This window comes from Lepisma saccharinum, chromosome 28 (assembly GCF_977018435.1).
Source record: "Lepisma saccharinum chromosome 28, izLepSacc3.1, whole genome shotgun sequence".
NCBI classification, from domain to species: domain Eukaryota; kingdom Metazoa; phylum Arthropoda; class Insecta; order Zygentoma; family Lepismatidae; genus Lepisma; species Lepisma saccharinum.
The window spans coordinates 12,147,116-12,164,876 of NC_139256.1; the positions used below are offsets into that span (position 1 = coordinate 12,147,116).

The window sequence follows — 17,761 nt, forward strand, 5'->3', positions numbered from 1 at the left end:
TGGCTCCAAACGAGCTAAGTTGGCAACAGTGCTCTGCAGCCACCGTGAGGAGAGAATCTCTTGGAAACCATTCCTACATGCCATTAATTAATGAATAAAGTTTGGTATTTACAAGTAAAATTGTTGGTACCGGGCCTTGAATTATTAAAAAATATACTGGGCCACAGTCGATATAGCGAAGGTTGAGAACCACTGGTTTACAGTAGACTTGATGCATAACAGGAACGTTGAGACATGGCCCAGATATTCAGTTTCTTATAAATATTAAGCATTTTAATATATTAGTAAGAGCCCATGTGAAAGGGGTAGCTACGAAACTATTAACTACGAAATACGGTAGTTATTACATGGTAGCTTGGTTGGTAGAGCATCTGGCTACTACATCAAAGACCCAGGTTCAAATCCCAGGATAAGGAATTTTTCCAGTCATATCCATTTCTGCATGGCTCTGAGGCTCACCCAGCCACATATAATGGGTACCTGGGGGGTAAGGGCAGCAGGTATAACCAGTCTTTCACATGTAAGGTTATATCAGCATTAAAATTTGTTAAGTTTGGTAATTTTAAATGAATCTTCATTTTTCAGAGTGGGCTTTTATTTAATTGTTTTCCCCATAATTAATCGCCACTGATTCTGAAATTTAATGGAAATCACAACTATAGTTTAAAAGTTATTCAGAATTAAAAAATTGATACATATTTTATTTATTTCCATGCTCTTATGTAAGCATTGCAAAGAACAGGAATTTCGTAGCTGTAATTCTGGTATTTTGCAATCTTTCTTTGCTAATTGAAGGGCTCGGGTGTAAAACATGGTAAGTGACATTTCGATCATTTCTAAGTTCATTAAGAAAGAAGGTTATTAGAAGCTATACTGTAGATAAATTGTTTTCATGTTGTGTTTACCAATTTCATAAGGCTTCACTGAGTCCAATGCAAATTGTATGAAATGGCAATTTCACTCGAAAATTGAAGGATGGCACATTTTACTTTGTAACTCAAAAATGACCAAAATGTCACTCACCATGTTTTACACCCCGAGTCATTCAATTATTAATTACAGTTGTTTTATAAAGTTTCCCATACATTTGCAATGAAAACAGGCACAATTTGAAGTTTATTTAATATTTGGATAAAATTTGTCAAAGAAAAATGCTTTGCTATAGTTCATGGCTATTTTGCAGTGTTGCCGAATCACTTTGAACAAAAATAAAAAAAATCGTAATAACATAATGATAAAAATTATACAAAATAATCTCTTTTGGGTTAGCAAATAATACAAAAATGCCTTTGAAATTATATAAAATATAATATTATTACACATTTGTCAATGTAAAACTAAGTATACAGCAGTTTGTATCAAAAACAGACATTCATGATGTATAAAAGAGAATTCATTCATTGGTCTGTGTGTCCATATCTCAACTTGGAGGCTATGGATGCCTGGATCGAGGCTACTTATTAAAAAAATATGCGTAAATTAGCGTTGGAGCAATAAATTCTTGATTTGGCAGATATAAGTCCAAATTTATCAGAAATAACATAAATTAAGACCAAAGTAGTGGTCAGTGAACAGATTTATTCAAAAGTTTTCAAAACAAATGTGAAAATGTACAAGTAAATAATCTTCACACTTTGGGAAGACAGAAGAGTTGTGTAAGAGTGATTTGACAAGGAAATACTGACAGATAAGTATTTGATTAATACAGCTCCAGGTAAGGGAGGCTGGAATCTTTTTCGTGAACTATAAGTAAACTTTCAACAGTGATATTATTCAACATAGAAACTCGATTATAAGAAGATTGATTTGGTAAAGAACAAATATAGCCATCCAAGTCTTTCAAATTTAAGCTGTACTCATACTTTTGTGACAAACTTGGAAGATTGCATAAAAGTACCTTTCTTCACCTTTATATGAAGTATGATGTAATAACATCTACTGTAATAATTGATGTAAAATTATAAGTAGGCATGGACTTGAAATGAGTATACATATAATTATTGTGACAAATACAATTGAATATATACAATACTGTTTTATTTGTGATTGTATATCAAAATGTAGAATTGTTTTGTAAAGCATAGTTTCTTCCAAAGATTATTGAAGATACTAAAAATACCTGAATGTGAAATAGGCTTGAATATAACTCATGTTAAATTGTCTTCCAAGCTTGAAAGTGTTGTCTTAAGTGTATGTTAGTAACTCAACTGGTATTAGTGTCGATAATTGTGCTAAATTGAAACTATTACTGAGGCGGGAACTATATTCTTAAAACAAATTAATATTAAATTGGCATTTGAGTTCCCATTTTAGATGTCGTTAATATCAAATTTAATACACACATTAAAGAGACGTCACACCGGGCATGATGCTAATCACATCATCCCAACTATGGCAGAGATGATGAATATGTGGAACTCCATACCTCCACATCACCTCATATGTCTTCATGGCATGCACCTATATGCTAGTAATATCTGTGTCATTGGTTATCTATTGTAAGCTGTGGTTCACAATGGTGTCCTGGATCGCTGAAGATTTTTGATACCCATTTTTCCTCATGAACTATGAATGGCAGTGCAACACGACAAGTACTGTTTGTATCTTCACATGCTATTTGCATTATTAGTTTTCTATGTTTAAAAAAGAACCTAGGTGCCCCATGTTGAAATGTACTTTTTATTTTCATTTACAACTATTACGGGAACATTGTATGGGGTGTCCAAAAAGTCATGCAACTGAGATTTTAAATGCATATAACTTTTGCACAGAAAGGGTTAGACATGAAACTTAGACCAAGTTAATACCCAGTGTATGTGGATATTTTTTTAAACACTTAAACAAGAAAATCATGCTCTACATGAATATTCAGTATGTGGGAAAAGTTACTAAGGTGTAACAAAGTTTTTGGATGAAGCAAAGAAAAGGCAGCTGTAAAGTCACTTACAATAGTTTTCAATGTGTTTCGATGATCTGTGTGGGTATTTATCGAACTGATAAGTGCATTACCAATGATTTCATGGGGTTAATTATAACATATTCATAGTTTTTTTTCCAAAATTACGAGGCGTTCTGGCAACATTGGTTGTGTCAGAGGGCAGTACCAGGTGTGCCCAACATCTGAATATGTTATTCAGTCAATGTCCAGATGAAATGAGAGTTGAAATTTATTGTACTGAAAGATGTGTAGGTTAGGTTTTTATAGGGTTATGGGAAAATTGCCATCCTACGTCACCATGTGGTAAGGATAGGTATTACAACAAATACACATAAAATTAGAAAGTAATTTTACTTTGCAAATTAACTTACACATACTATTATTTTACATGAGTTATGTGATTAGACAGTGTTCTTATATTTACTCTGAATGGTAACACAATAGAGCTTCTTTCTAGTCTGTATTTTAACTTCATTTAGACATTTATTATTGCACTATGTAACATTAAGAAACATGAAATGACATGCCAACAAAAATATTGCACAAGTAATGTTTTGGGCTGTGAATAGTTTTCTTCTGATTAATTTCGAAGGATACATAATCTGGAATAGAGGTAGTAGAGCATCACTGCTTGTTCCTGGGTGGCGGTAGTTCCATTTTCTCCCATCTGGTGACATTCGTATGTTTCTTGGCTTGCGTTGTCTGCTGTGATTTCTCTTGGCAGTTGTTCTGGCTTCCACCATCTGACAGTGTTGATTGGCTGTCTGGGATTTTGTTAAGTACAGGGTGCCAGGTTAGGTGTGCCTCTCCACTGTCTTAGTTTAGGCTGGTGTCTGCTAGATGATAGCATGTATTTCTTTGATGATGTTTTTCATGCAGGAGCCAGTTGGATTAAATATGGATGTGGAGTACATGGAGTGGTTTGTGGCACTGTGGCCCGATTTTGGGGATTTTATTATTTGGGGTGTTCTCAAATTCTTTCTTGTACAGTACCGTTACGTATCCCTCATTTTCATTTTCGAGTTACGTTTAGCTAGGCAGCCTGGCAGGAAGTATAGGAAAGTGTTAACTTCAGCTCAGCGAAAAGCATTCGCCAATATTTGCAAAGCAAAATTGATGAGAGAGAAAAAGGGGAGGAGTTTTGATTAGGAGGAATGCAAGTTGGATCTGGCTCGAGGGAGACATGGAGAGTTCGTCTTGGGGTTTGAAGAGAAGAGGAGAGTGGTTCGGGAGTAAGAGAAGGGGGTTTTTGAGTTTTGGAGAGAGGAGAGTGAGTTGGATTTTGAAGGAGATTCAGGCTGGAAGCAGACTTTTAGAAACTTGTTTGGAAGTGGAGTGCAGCGAAGCTGAGTGACAATTTAAGAGGCGAACTTCGGCAAGCGAGTGAGAGTTACTTTAGAAATCCTTCTGTCCACGCTTCTAAAGAGAGACAGGTAATATACTTTTATAATGTCATCCTTTGCCAATGCAGACTTAAGGTCATAGTAACCCAAATCTAGAGAGTTGCCATTTTATAAAGGATTCTGTAAATTTAAGTTTATTCAGGTACCTCCTGCAGTTAGCAGATGCAGCCAAGCGAGAGCTTACGAGCTACCGCTAACCCCCAATGGTAAGAATTACTTTCATCTAAAGGGCTCCAGGTTCGATCCCCGAACCTTTCGAGGTTCACACGCTTAGTAAAAGTGTGTCTCAATACGTGGTGGAGGTGCGGATAATTATGCTGATTTAGTAGCTGTAGCATTGACATGTGGTTTTGTAGACACTGGGGGATTTAAGATTAGGTAGGTAATATCCTTAAAAGTTTGGTAGGGGGCTCTTAACTTTGAGATACCAGTTTGTGCACGAGTCTTATATTTTGAGTTGAATGGCTTGGATAGTCTCCTGACATGGTGGGGTGGTATGGAAATGCAATCCATTTGAGTTCCTGTTCTTGGTTTGGCTCGGCTCGACTCTGGGTGTTGGGAACTGGGCTTTGATGCACACACTCACGTTTAGTGTATCCATTATTTAGTCTTATTTCTGTGATGTGTGCTATTTCTCTTCCAAGGAGCTGTGTTTGATGGCTCTTATGTAGAAATTCATTCTCATTCTGGCTTTCTGTTTTGGGAGATGGTTGGATTTGGCATGATATACTGGGTGCCTGAGCCTGGAAAGAAATACTTCCTCCATAAGACTACTGGTTTTAATGCTGTATGGGAAAGTATTTCTTTCCATGACTGTACATGGAAACTGATGCACTTGTCTTCATGGCATTGGATGATATGGTCGAGAAAGTTTAGGTGGCCATTTTCTTTCATTCGGATTGAATTTTATGTTGGGGTGCATGTTGTTGAAGGCAGTTAGGGGGTGGTTTATGTTTGTAAATGACTGGTATCATACTCACACAACCAAAAACTCAGGGTGAGTATATGTAACACTATGTTTGACAGGGGTGAGGAAAGAGTTGTACATAAATAAAGCATTTTGGGCACTGTTTCTGGAGAAGCTATTTTGTTAGGTGTACACTGGGTTAGTTGAAGCAGACCGCTAACATTCTTAGATTGTGAGTTTTCTTGTATGCTACAATGCACTTACAAATATGCAGAAATACAGAACATTAAAATAAATACATACAATATTGAAACCATGTTTACTGCACCCACCTTAAATAACCCTTGTAAGCGAAAAGGTAATTTGTATGTTAATGGTAACAGCCATATTTGTCTGCTATGTTGAATATCTCAAAAGATGTCCAGTAAACCATCCTCGAAGATGGTAACAAATATCTTTTCTTTTTTAATTCATACATTGCTTCTTATCATATTAAAGCCAAGATTTCACGTTTTAACTGTTTCCATTGAATGTAAGATCCTTAGAAATGTAGGAAACAACACCTTACACGTTCAGGATGACCATTTAATATATATATATATATATATATATATATATATATATATATATATATATATATATATATATATATATATATATATATATATATATATATATATATATATATATATAATAGGGATGGAACAGTGGATGTATTGGGCTATATTTGTTGAATTCATTCTGTGGCCCCTGTTCCATTTGATCCACCCTCATATATCCTGCATTTTGTCAAAATTTTTGAATACTTAAGCCTATATTTGTGGGATCTCTTTGTGCAATAACTTTTGATAATGTGATTTCTATCTACACAAATGGCACCAGTCCATCAAATGTTGCAAATTTCTTGTGCAGGAAGGACTATATAATTAATTTTGTTTCCAAATTTGAGCTTTACAGTTGTGGTTGTTGGTGTGAAACATTCTGTTTTATATACACATAGAATTTGTGCTTTTAAAGTGTAATTTGGCACAGTTTAATGTAGTTTACTTTTGTCATTACAGAATTGGACTGGTGGAAGAATCTTGAATGCTGAGGAGAAATTGTTCTTCAGTTCCGCATGTAAAACACAGGGTTGAAAGCACCTTGAGAGTGTATGCTTATGGCAAAGAATGAAAGTTACTTTTTGTAATATACATTACAAGAAATAAAAGTTTATTAATAAAGGAAATGAAGCAAAAAAAAATGCCTAGCTTAGGTGCTGGATAACAAGGATTCACAGTGATTTGAATGGAATCTGAAAAGGCATAGTGGTGGGTATGTTCAAATTGCTGTCATATTTTCTTCCCTGAAGTACCCCACACCCAACTGGATTTGGAACACTTTAATTCTAAATCTTGGAAGTGCATAATCTCTTGTATTGATTCTTCAGTTAGTATACTAAAACCAGCCTGAGATTTTGGGCTTTCCAGTGGTGCATTCTGAAAATTTGACCTGGTTTACTGCAACAATTCTTATTTATTGTGTATATTAATTAGATATAATAGAAATAAAACATCAATGCAGGCATGGGCATAACTTTGGTGGGCAGTCGAAAAAAAAATTTCATCTCATACTGTTACATTTGCAAAATCATTATTATTTATTACTCAGGTCTTAGGATGTTAACAAATGTATCATTAAATTTTAACAAACCTGAAAAATTGAGGGGGGGGGGGGAGCAAGTACAGGCATAATAATTTTGAACTTAAGCACATCTATAGAAGAAAAAGTACTGGCCTAAAGCCAATGTGCTGGACATTCATTTCCTACATATTCTAGTGGTCTGTTTGGCAACTTTACTTCAGTGTCACCTGGTGGTCAGTTGCTGAACTAATGCATTTCTTCATACTGTAGTTCAGCAACTTACCATCATATGACACTAAAATATGTAGGATATTTTTACTCCAGTACCATCTCGTGTTGGATTGCTGAACTAGCATTTTTTTATATGGTAGTTCAGCAAGCTACCACCAGGTGGCACTGAAGTTTTAATTGGCCTGCAATTGAACTACCGCTTCAAAAACAGCTTAGTTTGGCTACCAGATGGTGATGCAGTTAAATTCAGAAGTGTGCCACCTGTTGGTGGGTTGCTGCATTAAAGCATTTTTGATATGGTAGTTCAGTAAACTACCACCACAAAAGTTCAATTGAACTGCAGCTCTACCTGGTGGTAACTTGCTGAACTACCATATCAAAAATAACTGAGTTTGGCAACTTGCCACCAGATGGTGCTGCAGTTCAATTCAGACCATTGCCACCTGGTGGCAAGTTGCTTAACTAAAAAAAAAAAAAAAAACTTTTTGGCAACTTGCCAGCAGGTGGTGCTGAATTATTATCAGAACCAGTCCCACCTCTTGGCACATTGCTGAACTAATGCATTTCTTCATAGTGTAGTTCAGCAACACAAGGCCACAACTAGACTATGTAATCTAGGATATCTAGACAAGCAACGGAATGTTTCCTACATTTTCAAGGCTGCTAACTTTAATAGCAGCAGTTAGCTTAATTGATTTAAAATTAAAAGCATTCTAAGTGATATTTATTACCAAATCCAGTGTTCTTGATTAAGTGAAGCTGCAAAAATTGGCCATATGAAAACCTAAAAAGTAAAGTGCTGCTCTGTGCTTTGCACCACACCATGAAACAAATATGACTTACCATTGAGATAAAAATCACCTTATAACTTGCATAGTTATTTAAGCCAAATGTGGTTTTATTACTATATAGGTGATGATCTGCATTTCCACATGCATTATGGCATACCGAAAAACTGAAACCCATGCAAGACTTTTAGAGGCCAGCTTGAACCAACCCAGTGTACACCTGACAAAATGGCTCCTAGAAAACTCAGTAACCAAAATTACAACAGAGGGTTTGTGATGGACACTGCACCCGTGTTACACAGAAAAACCCATACTCACCCAACCATGAACAGGGTGAGGACCTACACTGCACATAATATCCTCCAACATAAAATTCACCATAGAGAAGAAATAATTCGTTACCTTAACTTTCTCGACTCTAGCACCAATGTGATGTGCTGAAACAGCATTCTAGTTTCAGCAGAAAGCATGCCAGACAATGAACACACCAGCACCATCAGATGGGAGAATCACCACCCAGGAACAAAGCAGTGACAATACCTCTGTCCCAGATGCCGTTAAACTCTGTTAATGAAGGCAGTAGTCCTTTGAAATTAAATGGGGAGAAAAACTAAATTCGCAATATGGAAACACAAAACATCCCTTGTGCAATATTAAAACTGTGTTTTCCGCATCCACCACGAAGACAACAAAAATATGTTTAGCACCCCATGTACATATGCAGATTTCTCTCTGTCGGCTAAAAAGAAATGTATCTGTTAGGCTGGTAAAAATTGTTTAGGTTGCAAATTCTTAACACTAAAAGGAAGGATCAAGACTTGAAATATAAAAATAACCTATCCAAAGAAAAATACATACATTCTAAACATACATTTTTTTAAAAAAAGCCTAAAGCTTATTTGGAAGTTTGGGAAGGGGGGGGGGGAATAGTAGGTTCAGAAGTAACAATTACACAAAAGTTCATGCTCTCACCTCAAATATGTGTGGTACATTTTTCATTTATAACTAACATATTGATTTTTAAAAGCTATGCACCACCTAATGGTTCATAAATGCATTTTTTTTGTTAATTTTAGACTGGGTGAGATGATCTTGTCAATCATGTAAAGCTGTTGTGGTTATCAGAAGAATTGCAGATTATGCAGATCAATAGTTCATATTGGGGCCCTACAAGAACAACATGGATTTTACCCAAGTGTTATGCCATTTATTTGGGGCAGGAAGACATGGCTAAAGAAAAAGTCTCTTCTGTACCCCCACACTGTACAGTCAACAGCAAAGATAACAGTAGGCAAATTTTCCATTGCTATTTTCATTACTTTTAATTCTACATCTTGTGTTATTTATAGCAATAGCATTTCTGCTGATTCAAAGCAAGTATTGGCCTCTAATTACATATTTATTTCAATTCACTGGCATCACAGTGTAGAAAAACTGAATTTGCCTACTGTTTTTTTTATAACGCCATTGTTTCCATGATATGAAAAAGTCAATATGCTGACCAAGGCAGAAATTTACTTTATTTTAAAACATAAACTAAACGTAACGTTACAACTTTCTAGCAAGGTCTTCAGATTCTGTACAAAGTACAAAATAAATTTCTGCGTTGGTCAGCATATTGAGTTTTTCATGTTGTTTTTTTTTGTACTTGGATGTACATTGTTCCACAACATAGAGCAAATGGTGTACACATCAATGAAATAGGTCACTCATTGTTGCATTTTTAACTAACTAGATGGGGCGAACATAGGGGTAACTGTTTGAACTGCTAGAGCCTTATAGGCACTGTGTGTAGACAGCTTCTAGTAAGGGGTGCATGCATCCACCTTATATTCTTATGCACTTATCTGATATGAAAAATTGATTTTTTAATGTTACTTTTTTAAAATTACAAATTAACTTTGTTACATAATGTTAACCGTTAATTTTAAATTAACTTGTGGCGCAAAAGCCCGTGAAGGCCAGGGCCTACCTACCGACTGCCAGCCTCACTCCCAGAGGTGGGAGGTCATCCAACCAGTTATGGGGTGACGTGTAGTCAGCATGACGAACCCCCAGTCGTTGTAAGTTTCCTAGACCGGGTTACACTATTCATTCATAGCTCCCCAATTTCTTCACAATGGTGGGTGGCCACAGGTCCCATACACAGGCCAAAATCTTAGGAGAAAAGTTAATACGCTTCCCCAAGGAGACTCGAACCTGCAAGCATCTCATAGCCAGAGTCCAAAGCACGATGCCTTAGACCAGATGCAATTAAAAACCCTGCCTTAACTTGGAGAGCAATTTGATATTAATAATATATGCAATACGACAGTGTACTGAACACTAATACGTGAAGGCACATATTTTTGGTAAATAAAAAAGCAAAATTTCGGTACAAAAGCAGAGTCGATTTCAGGTTCAAAAGCGGTAAATAAAATAAAATTTCGGTGTTATAGCGGTGAATAATCACATCAAAAGTGCTATATAAAATGACATTTTGGTTTTAAAATTGTGAATATAATCCTAAATTTGATTTAAAAACTGCACTTATTACAAAAAATAAACTTTTCCCTTCTAATAGCACATTTATGTAGTTACCAGAGTAACTGGTCCATTTTTGCTTCTCAAATATTTACAGCAGAATTAATCAATTTTCCGTGAATTGCATAACTCACAGGATACTTCAGACTTCAGAAAGTGTCGCGTCGGTATATAAACGGTAAATTTCGTGTTTAAGAGTCAATTTCGCATTTTGCAGTTCATTTCGCATTATTTCGTGACAAAACCGGGTAGAAAAATGCACCTCAGACCTTTCAGAAACATGAAAAATGAACATTACAGCATGTTATTTCATATTTCGTGTTTTCGTCAAAAACGAAATTTGCATGCCTCTACTAATACGCTACTGTAGAAACATTTTCTGCATAAGTTACTTCTGAACCTTGGGTAAGGATTGACATGAAAAGGTAAGTCTTTTTCAGATGCGTAGGAATGGAAGGAAATGATACTTCCTGCAACTTATTACACTAACATTTGACTATGCAGCATTTAGCATTAGAGATATTGTGAAGAAACACATCTCAGTATATATTTTCCAACATAATCTTTCCATTTAAAACTTTGACAATGTATTAACCTATAGACATCAATACAACAGAATATATCAAGGCACAAGATAGCTCGTGCACTAGTTGCACAGAAAAACAAAACAAAATATTTACGATTTGAAAATAAAAGAGGGCCTTGTTATATCAGGTACAGTGAATTTTATCAACAACTGGCCCTAAAAATTTTTAACCAATTTACACCAGCCAAATATCAAAACATCTCATCAATGCAGGTACGAGTTTATATACATATGCATTCACAACCATTATTATTATAAATAATATATCTGTTGTAACTACAGCCTTTTAAAATTAATACATCCGTATATGATCTTTCTCTTGTTCAATGCTTATTAGAATTATGTTTAGATAATTTCTTTGTTATAACTAGCAATTGAGTTTTTTGAGGGTGGGTGTAAAAGCTAAAGAGAACACTGACCAAAATGAAAGTTTAGAGTTGTAAATTAGTAGCATAATTTTCTGGAATGTAAAATTTCAAAATTTTCCTTTTCTGGAATAAAATTTTTAGTCATTCGTTTGAAATATATGAAATACTAGAAATCTAATTTTCCACATACTTAGGGAAATAATATTGCAACTCAAATGTATATTCTTTGTTGTGAAAACCCTTTTGCTGCCATATATAGTAACTGCAATAACAACAATGTATTTGTTTGAAGTATCAAAAATTTCACTTGTAAGCCGAATACACATAAACAAAGAAAAATTGAAGAAAAACTGTGGTACGTATTGCCACATATCAATAACTCAATTTCTACCTCCTTTAGCAGGAATATTTTTCTTATTTTGCCAATCAGAAAAAAAAATCATAATTTTTCAAGTGATTTCACTACATTGAAAACTTTCAAAAGTGGCTTAGACACCAACATTCAGACTAGCATACGAAAAAATACCACATCTCAAATTTTATTCGAACAATTTTGAGAGAATAAAAAAAAACAGGCATGCGAGGAAAAATATATTTTGAATTATGCATTCATTGCACTAATCTTTACCATTTTTTGGCTGGGCAAATTATCTCCGTGGATTCGAGCAAATAAACTTTTACATATATTAATTTAAATGTACATCTTTGGTAAGCATCATGCAAACATTTTTCTCATGATGGTCCCAGAAGGAAGTTGAAATTTCTCCTACAAAGTGACAGCAGGCATTTTAAACAAATGTACATATTATTCTTAGCCATACTCAATTGTGGACTAAAAGATGTGGAATGTTTAAAGCACAGCGCTCATCATAGAAAAAACACCACATTTTTTTCTAATGAAAGAAAGCCTAATTTGTACTTACCTCTATTGATAATGACATATTTTGTTTTCCCTTCATTATATCTACCTAAGAATGTTAACAATACTGTCATGTTTATTATTGTCATGAACAAGTATCTGCTAATGTACAACTCATTTGTATTTTTGGCAATAACAAACAGTTGATAAGTAAACATAAAACAGCTCAATATCTTTGTTGCAATTAATGCAAACCGAGACTAGAATTTTCAGCAGTAGCACCAGTGCCGTTTCATGATATTTAAAAGTAACGTATCATTTACATATAAAGCGAAAGAAAATAAAGCTACGAAGAGTTAAGAATCATTGAGATTCCTACATCACAGTTAGCTCTAAATTCAAAATGAAAACTGATTTCTATCTTTCCTGCATTTTAACCTGCTCTGTGTTCTCCTCTGGTGCTTGCTGCCCGGCTGACGGTTGAGGAGACTGGGCGGCATCGCCTGCTGCCACCCCGTTCGTTGCTGGTGACAATTCCATTTTCGTTGGTTGCTCCTCCAACTGGGCAGGACATTCGAAGTGTACACAATGGAAAACCTGCATAGGAAAAAAATCCAAGTTTCATTCTAGATTCAGCTAAAAGCCTCTTAATCCAATGTAACACAGCAGTGATGAACGCTATCAAGAGGAAAAAGTTGAACTGGCAATAGCACCATGGAAAAGAGATCGCACGAAAGAAGCAACTAATATTTGAATGGCACACTTTTCATTGTGGTAGATATTAAGTAGAGAACAGTAGTATGGAACAAGTGTTCTCGGGTTACAAGCCAGGTTAAAATGGCATTAGTGTCGAATGTTTTGAGTACATACATCCCTAAAGATGAGAGCAATGTATGTACTCAAAATGTTGGATGCTAAGGCAAATTTAACCTTGCTGCTAACCCGAGAACATTTGTTTGAATTGTATCACCAGAAAAGCTATCGTTAAGGCCATGTGTTCGAAAACAAAACATGCAGAGAGCAATGTGACAGAATTCGGGATTCGAGATTGAAGGCATGAACCCTTGGACTATCTTGAAGCACAGAGGGTGCAAAGATAGTACGATGTCACCGAAATCCCACTCATTTTGGTACATTTTAAGGGTGGAACAGGCTAGTAAACAAACAACACTGCCAATACTGGTGTGATCAACACCCACACAAACTTGTACAGAAACCAATGCACAGTAACTGTGTGGCGTACTGTTACAGCCTTTGCCATTTTCGGTCCTTATTTCTTTGAGGACAAACGTGGAGTGTTCGCACACATGTTACAGAACTTCTTCACTCCTCGTCTCTAACGTCTTCCAGTGAACAAAAACACTTACTTTCAACAAAATGGGGCTACAAGTAACACTGCAAAAATTGAAATGGACATGTTGCACCCACTTTAGGCAGTGAAAAAAAATGATGCATTTAGAAAATGGTTTAAAGTTAATTCACAAAATGCACGAAAAGATGCAAGAGGCAAGAACAGTAGTAACGCAGGAAAGAAGAAAGGGAAAATGTTGTAGAAGAGGATGAAGAAATTAGGAGAATGTGGAGAGAAATCATTTCGAGAAATTGCTGAACGTGAAAAATGAACATGAAGAAGTGAAGGAAAAAATGAATCCTACGTGGAAAGAAGTGGAGGAAGCACTGAAGAGAGGTGGAGCACCTGGAATAGATGAAGTGCCAGTGGAGCAGGAGTGACAGGTGTGCAGTGGCTGAACAGAGTGATGAAAACAGTGTAGTACGAGAGAGAAGTGCCAGGAGATTGGGCAAAGGGACAAATAGTTCCCATATTCAAGAAAGGTGACACAAAGGAATGTAAAATCCAAAGAGGAATAACACACACACAGGAGAGAGGAAACCCTCACCAGATGCAGAAAAAACTTCAAATTTTCATGATGATGTGTCACATCTTCAGGAGTAGAGAGGACGTTAGTAGAGTAAGCTACATAGAAGGCGATAGCATGGCCTGCAGTGTTGCCAGGTCCAGAAAAAAGTGTTGACAGTGCCACAAAAAACGTAGGTAGTTCTTTCGCCAGGCTTAACAAAAACTGTGAGTGGTGGTGGGGGAGAAGGTCGGGGAAAAGTGGTGTGGAGTGGGGATGAGGGGCATTATTGGGTGGCCTTGTTCAGGTCTGAGGGTGTGGTTGCACTCAATGCCAATATGTAGGCCCTCACCCATCTTCTGCGTATTGAGGTGTTGGTGGATTGGGGCGAGGAGTGGACGATCGCTACATGGAAGCAGTCATTAAAAGGAATATTGTGGTGATTGGTGTGAATGGCAACAGCAAAGTCTAGGTTATCGGTGGAGGAGCGGTGGTTGTTGATCCGGAGGTTCAGGGCTGTGGATGTTTCCCCCAGGTAGAAGCTCCCACAGATGTTGCAGGATATAAATTAGGTTATAGCTGTAGCAGGTTCCTATTGGATAGAGGGTGGATTTGCCAGTGGCAGTAAGGATCTGGAGGGTGCAGGAAGTGACAAACATGGGGAAGGTTTTGCACCTTGGGTGGTTGCATTTGTGGGCGGGTGCGAGTTGATTGTGAATAGGTGGATTGTGGTGGATCAGGATGTTTTGGAGATTGGGGGAGTGTTTGAAAACCACTCTGGGCTTGTCGGGGAAGATATTTCTGGTGTCAGGATCACTGTGCAGGATGGGAAGGAGGGAACGTAGAGTGTGTCTGATTTTGTTGAGGTGGGGGTGATATTGGGTGACAGTGCAGGGGGATTGGTGGCAGGTTTCTTGGTGGGTGTGTATGAAGCAGCTCGGGATATTTGTTTGGTGACCAGGGTGGAAGGATATCCACGGTTGGTCAAGGCTTGGTGTAGGCGGAGGTTATAGTTCTGTCGGGAGGTGGGTGAGGGCCAGGGAGAATGGGATGGCTTTCTTGGTGTGGAACGGATGGGAGCTGGAGAAGTGTAGGTATTGAATGTGGTTGGTAGGTTTGATGTGGATAGAGGTTTCCAAATGTCCTTTACTCGTGTGCATATCCAGGAAGGTGATTTGGTTGGTGGATTGGGTCCAGGTGAAATTGATGGAGTGGTTTAGTTGGTCTAGGAAGGTGGTCAGGGAAGGTTCTCCATGTGTCCAGAGCATGAAGATGTCATTGATGAAACGGAGCCAGAGGAGAGGTTTGAGGGACTGGGTCCCCAGGAACTCTTTTTCAAGTTTGCCATGAAAAGGTTGGCATAGGATGGGGCCATGGGGCCATTCTGGTACCCATGGCTGTGCCCCGGATTTGAAGATAGTGCTTGTCCTCGAAGGTGAAGTTGTTGCACGTGAGGACAAGGTGGGCTAGATGGGTCAGGAAATTGGTGTTGGGGTTGTGGGGTTTTGGTCTGTTGTTGAGGAAGGATTCTATGGAGCGGAGGCCATGGGAGTGAGGTATGTTGGTGTAGAGAGACGTAACATCGATGGTGGCAAGGATGGTGTTGGCAGATAATGGTGGGAGTGTGTTGATTTTCTGAAGGAAGTGGTTGGTGTCCCGGAGGTAGGAGGGCAGAGCTTTAAGAAAAGGCTGGACGTGGAAGTCGACAACGGCTGAGATTCTTTCAGAAGGTGAATTGTAACTGGACACAATGGGTCCACCAGGGTTGCCAGGTTTATGTATTTTGGGCAGTACAACCCTCGCACACCCACTTTTTACCTACACCAGACAGTGGAAAAATTCAGAATTTTTGATAACTTTGTCGTAGCATCTTCGGTGTGAGCAGAAACACTGTTTCGTCACCAGGCTCGTCGAAAACTGTGAGTGGGTGGGTTGGGTTGGGAGGGAGGGTGGGATTTTAATTTCAATTTTCCTTTATTAAAGGGCGAGGTTCAGCCTGCGGCTGTTCTACCACCTGGGGACGTTACTGGGTGGCCTTGTTCAGGCCAGGTGGAATGGTTGCACTCATGGACGATATATAGTCACTCTCCCATCTTTTGCAAACAGAGGTGTTGGCTGGTTGGGGTAGGAGATGGATGATCGCTACCTGGAAGCAGTCGTTGAAACGGATGTTGTGGTGGTTGGTGTGGACAGCGACAGTGAAGTCTAGGTTGTGGGTGGAGGAGCGGTGGTTATTGATGCCGAGGTTGAGGGCAGTTGATGTTTCCCCCAGGTAAAAATCACCTCAGATGTTGCAGGTGAGGATGTAGATCAGGTTTGAGGTGTGGCAGGTCCCTTTGGGATGGAGGGTAAATTTGCCAGTGGCCATGTGCACCTGGAGGGTGTGAGAGGATGGGACAGGTTTTACACTAGGATGGTTGCATTTATGGGCATGGGGGGGGGGGGGGGGGGGTTGGTTGTGTGGTGAAGGAGTGTTGTGGACCAGGATGTTTTGGAAGTTGGGGAGGCGTTTGAAAACCACTCTGGGCTTGTCGAGAAATATGTTTTTGGTTTCAGGATCGAGAGGACCTATATATCGGCCATGAGTGTAACCAGTCCACCTGGCCTGAACAAGGCCACCCAGTAATGTCCCGCACCTCATCCCACCCACTTACAGTTTGCGACGAGCCTGGTGAAACAGTGCTTTTTTCGTTCAACGCACCGCTTCTTCTTCAATAGGGACCTGGCAACTCTGCAGGGTCCAACTTCGGGTTCCGTCTCTTTCTTCTCACACAGAAGATGCTACGACAAAGTTAGCGAAAATTCTGAATTTTTCCACTGTCCGGCGAGTGTTTCCTTATATATATATATATATATATATATATATATATATATATAAAAGCAAGGAGGGCCAAAAGGGCTAAGTAAAAATCAAAGAAGGTCAAAGAAACACTCACCGGACAGTAGACAAATTCAAAATTTTTGCTAACTTCGTAGCATCATCGGTGTGAGGAGAAAGAGATGGAACCGGAAGTTGGGGCCCTGCAGAGTTGCCAGGTCCCCATCGAAAAAGAAGTAGTGCGTAGAACGAAAAAAACACTGTTTTGTCACCGGGCTCGTCGGAAACTGTGAGGGGTCGGGAGGGACGGAGGGATGAAATATGTTGGGAGGGTGGGATGAGGTGGGTTAAGGTAGGGACGTTACTGGTTGGCCTGAACACTCATGGCCGATATATAGGCCCTCTCCCATCTTTTGCGAACAGAGGTGTTGGCTGGTTGGGGTAGGAGATGGATGATCGCTACCCGGAAGCAGTCATTGAAAGGGATGTTGTGGTGGTTGGTGTGAACGGCGACAGTGAAGTCCAGGTTGTGAGTGGAAGAGCGGTGGTTATTGATGCAGAGGTTGAGGGCAGTAGATGTTTCCCCCAGATAAAAATCATCACAGATGTTGTAGGTGACGATGTAGATTAGGTTTGAGGCATGGCAGGTTCCCTTGGGATGGAGGGTAAATTTGCCAGTGGCCGTGTGCACCTGGAGGGTGTGAGAGGTAATGAGGATGGGGCAGGTCTTGCACCTGGGGCGGTTGCATTTATGGGCAGGGGGGGTGTTGGATGTGTGGTGAAGGAGTGTTGTGGACCAGGATGTTTTGGAGGTTGGGGGCGTTTGAAAACCACTCTGGGTTTGTCGGGAAATATGTTTTT

At 38.6% G+C, this 17,761-nt stretch overlaps 2 protein-coding genes across 4 annotated transcripts in view; one reads left to right on the forward strand and one right to left on the reverse strand.

Annotated features, from left to right (window-relative positions):
* The window catches only part of LOC145980954 (uncharacterized), a 67,324-nt gene extending 60,876 nt beyond the window's left edge, over window positions 1-6,448 (forward strand). For both annotated transcript variants that reach the window (XM_083114038.1, XM_083114039.1), the window contains exon 14: window positions 6,310-6,448. The gene's annotated coding sequence lies outside the window, so the exon portion shown is untranslated. The remainder of the gene's footprint in view (window positions 1-6,309) is intronic.
* A 36-nt stretch (window positions 6,449-6,484) lies between these two features.
* BTBD9 (BTB (POZ) domain containing 9) overlaps window positions 6,485-17,761 on the reverse strand; it is an 83,312-nt gene continuing 72,035 nt past the window's right edge. For both annotated transcript variants that reach the window (XM_083114042.1, XM_083114040.1), the window contains exon 10: window positions 6,485-12,823. In XM_083114042.1, coding sequence (XP_082970168.1) covers window positions 12,644-12,823 — 180 coding nt within the window. In that variant the 3' untranslated portion in view covers window positions 6,485-12,643. The remainder of the gene's footprint in view (window positions 12,824-17,761) is intronic.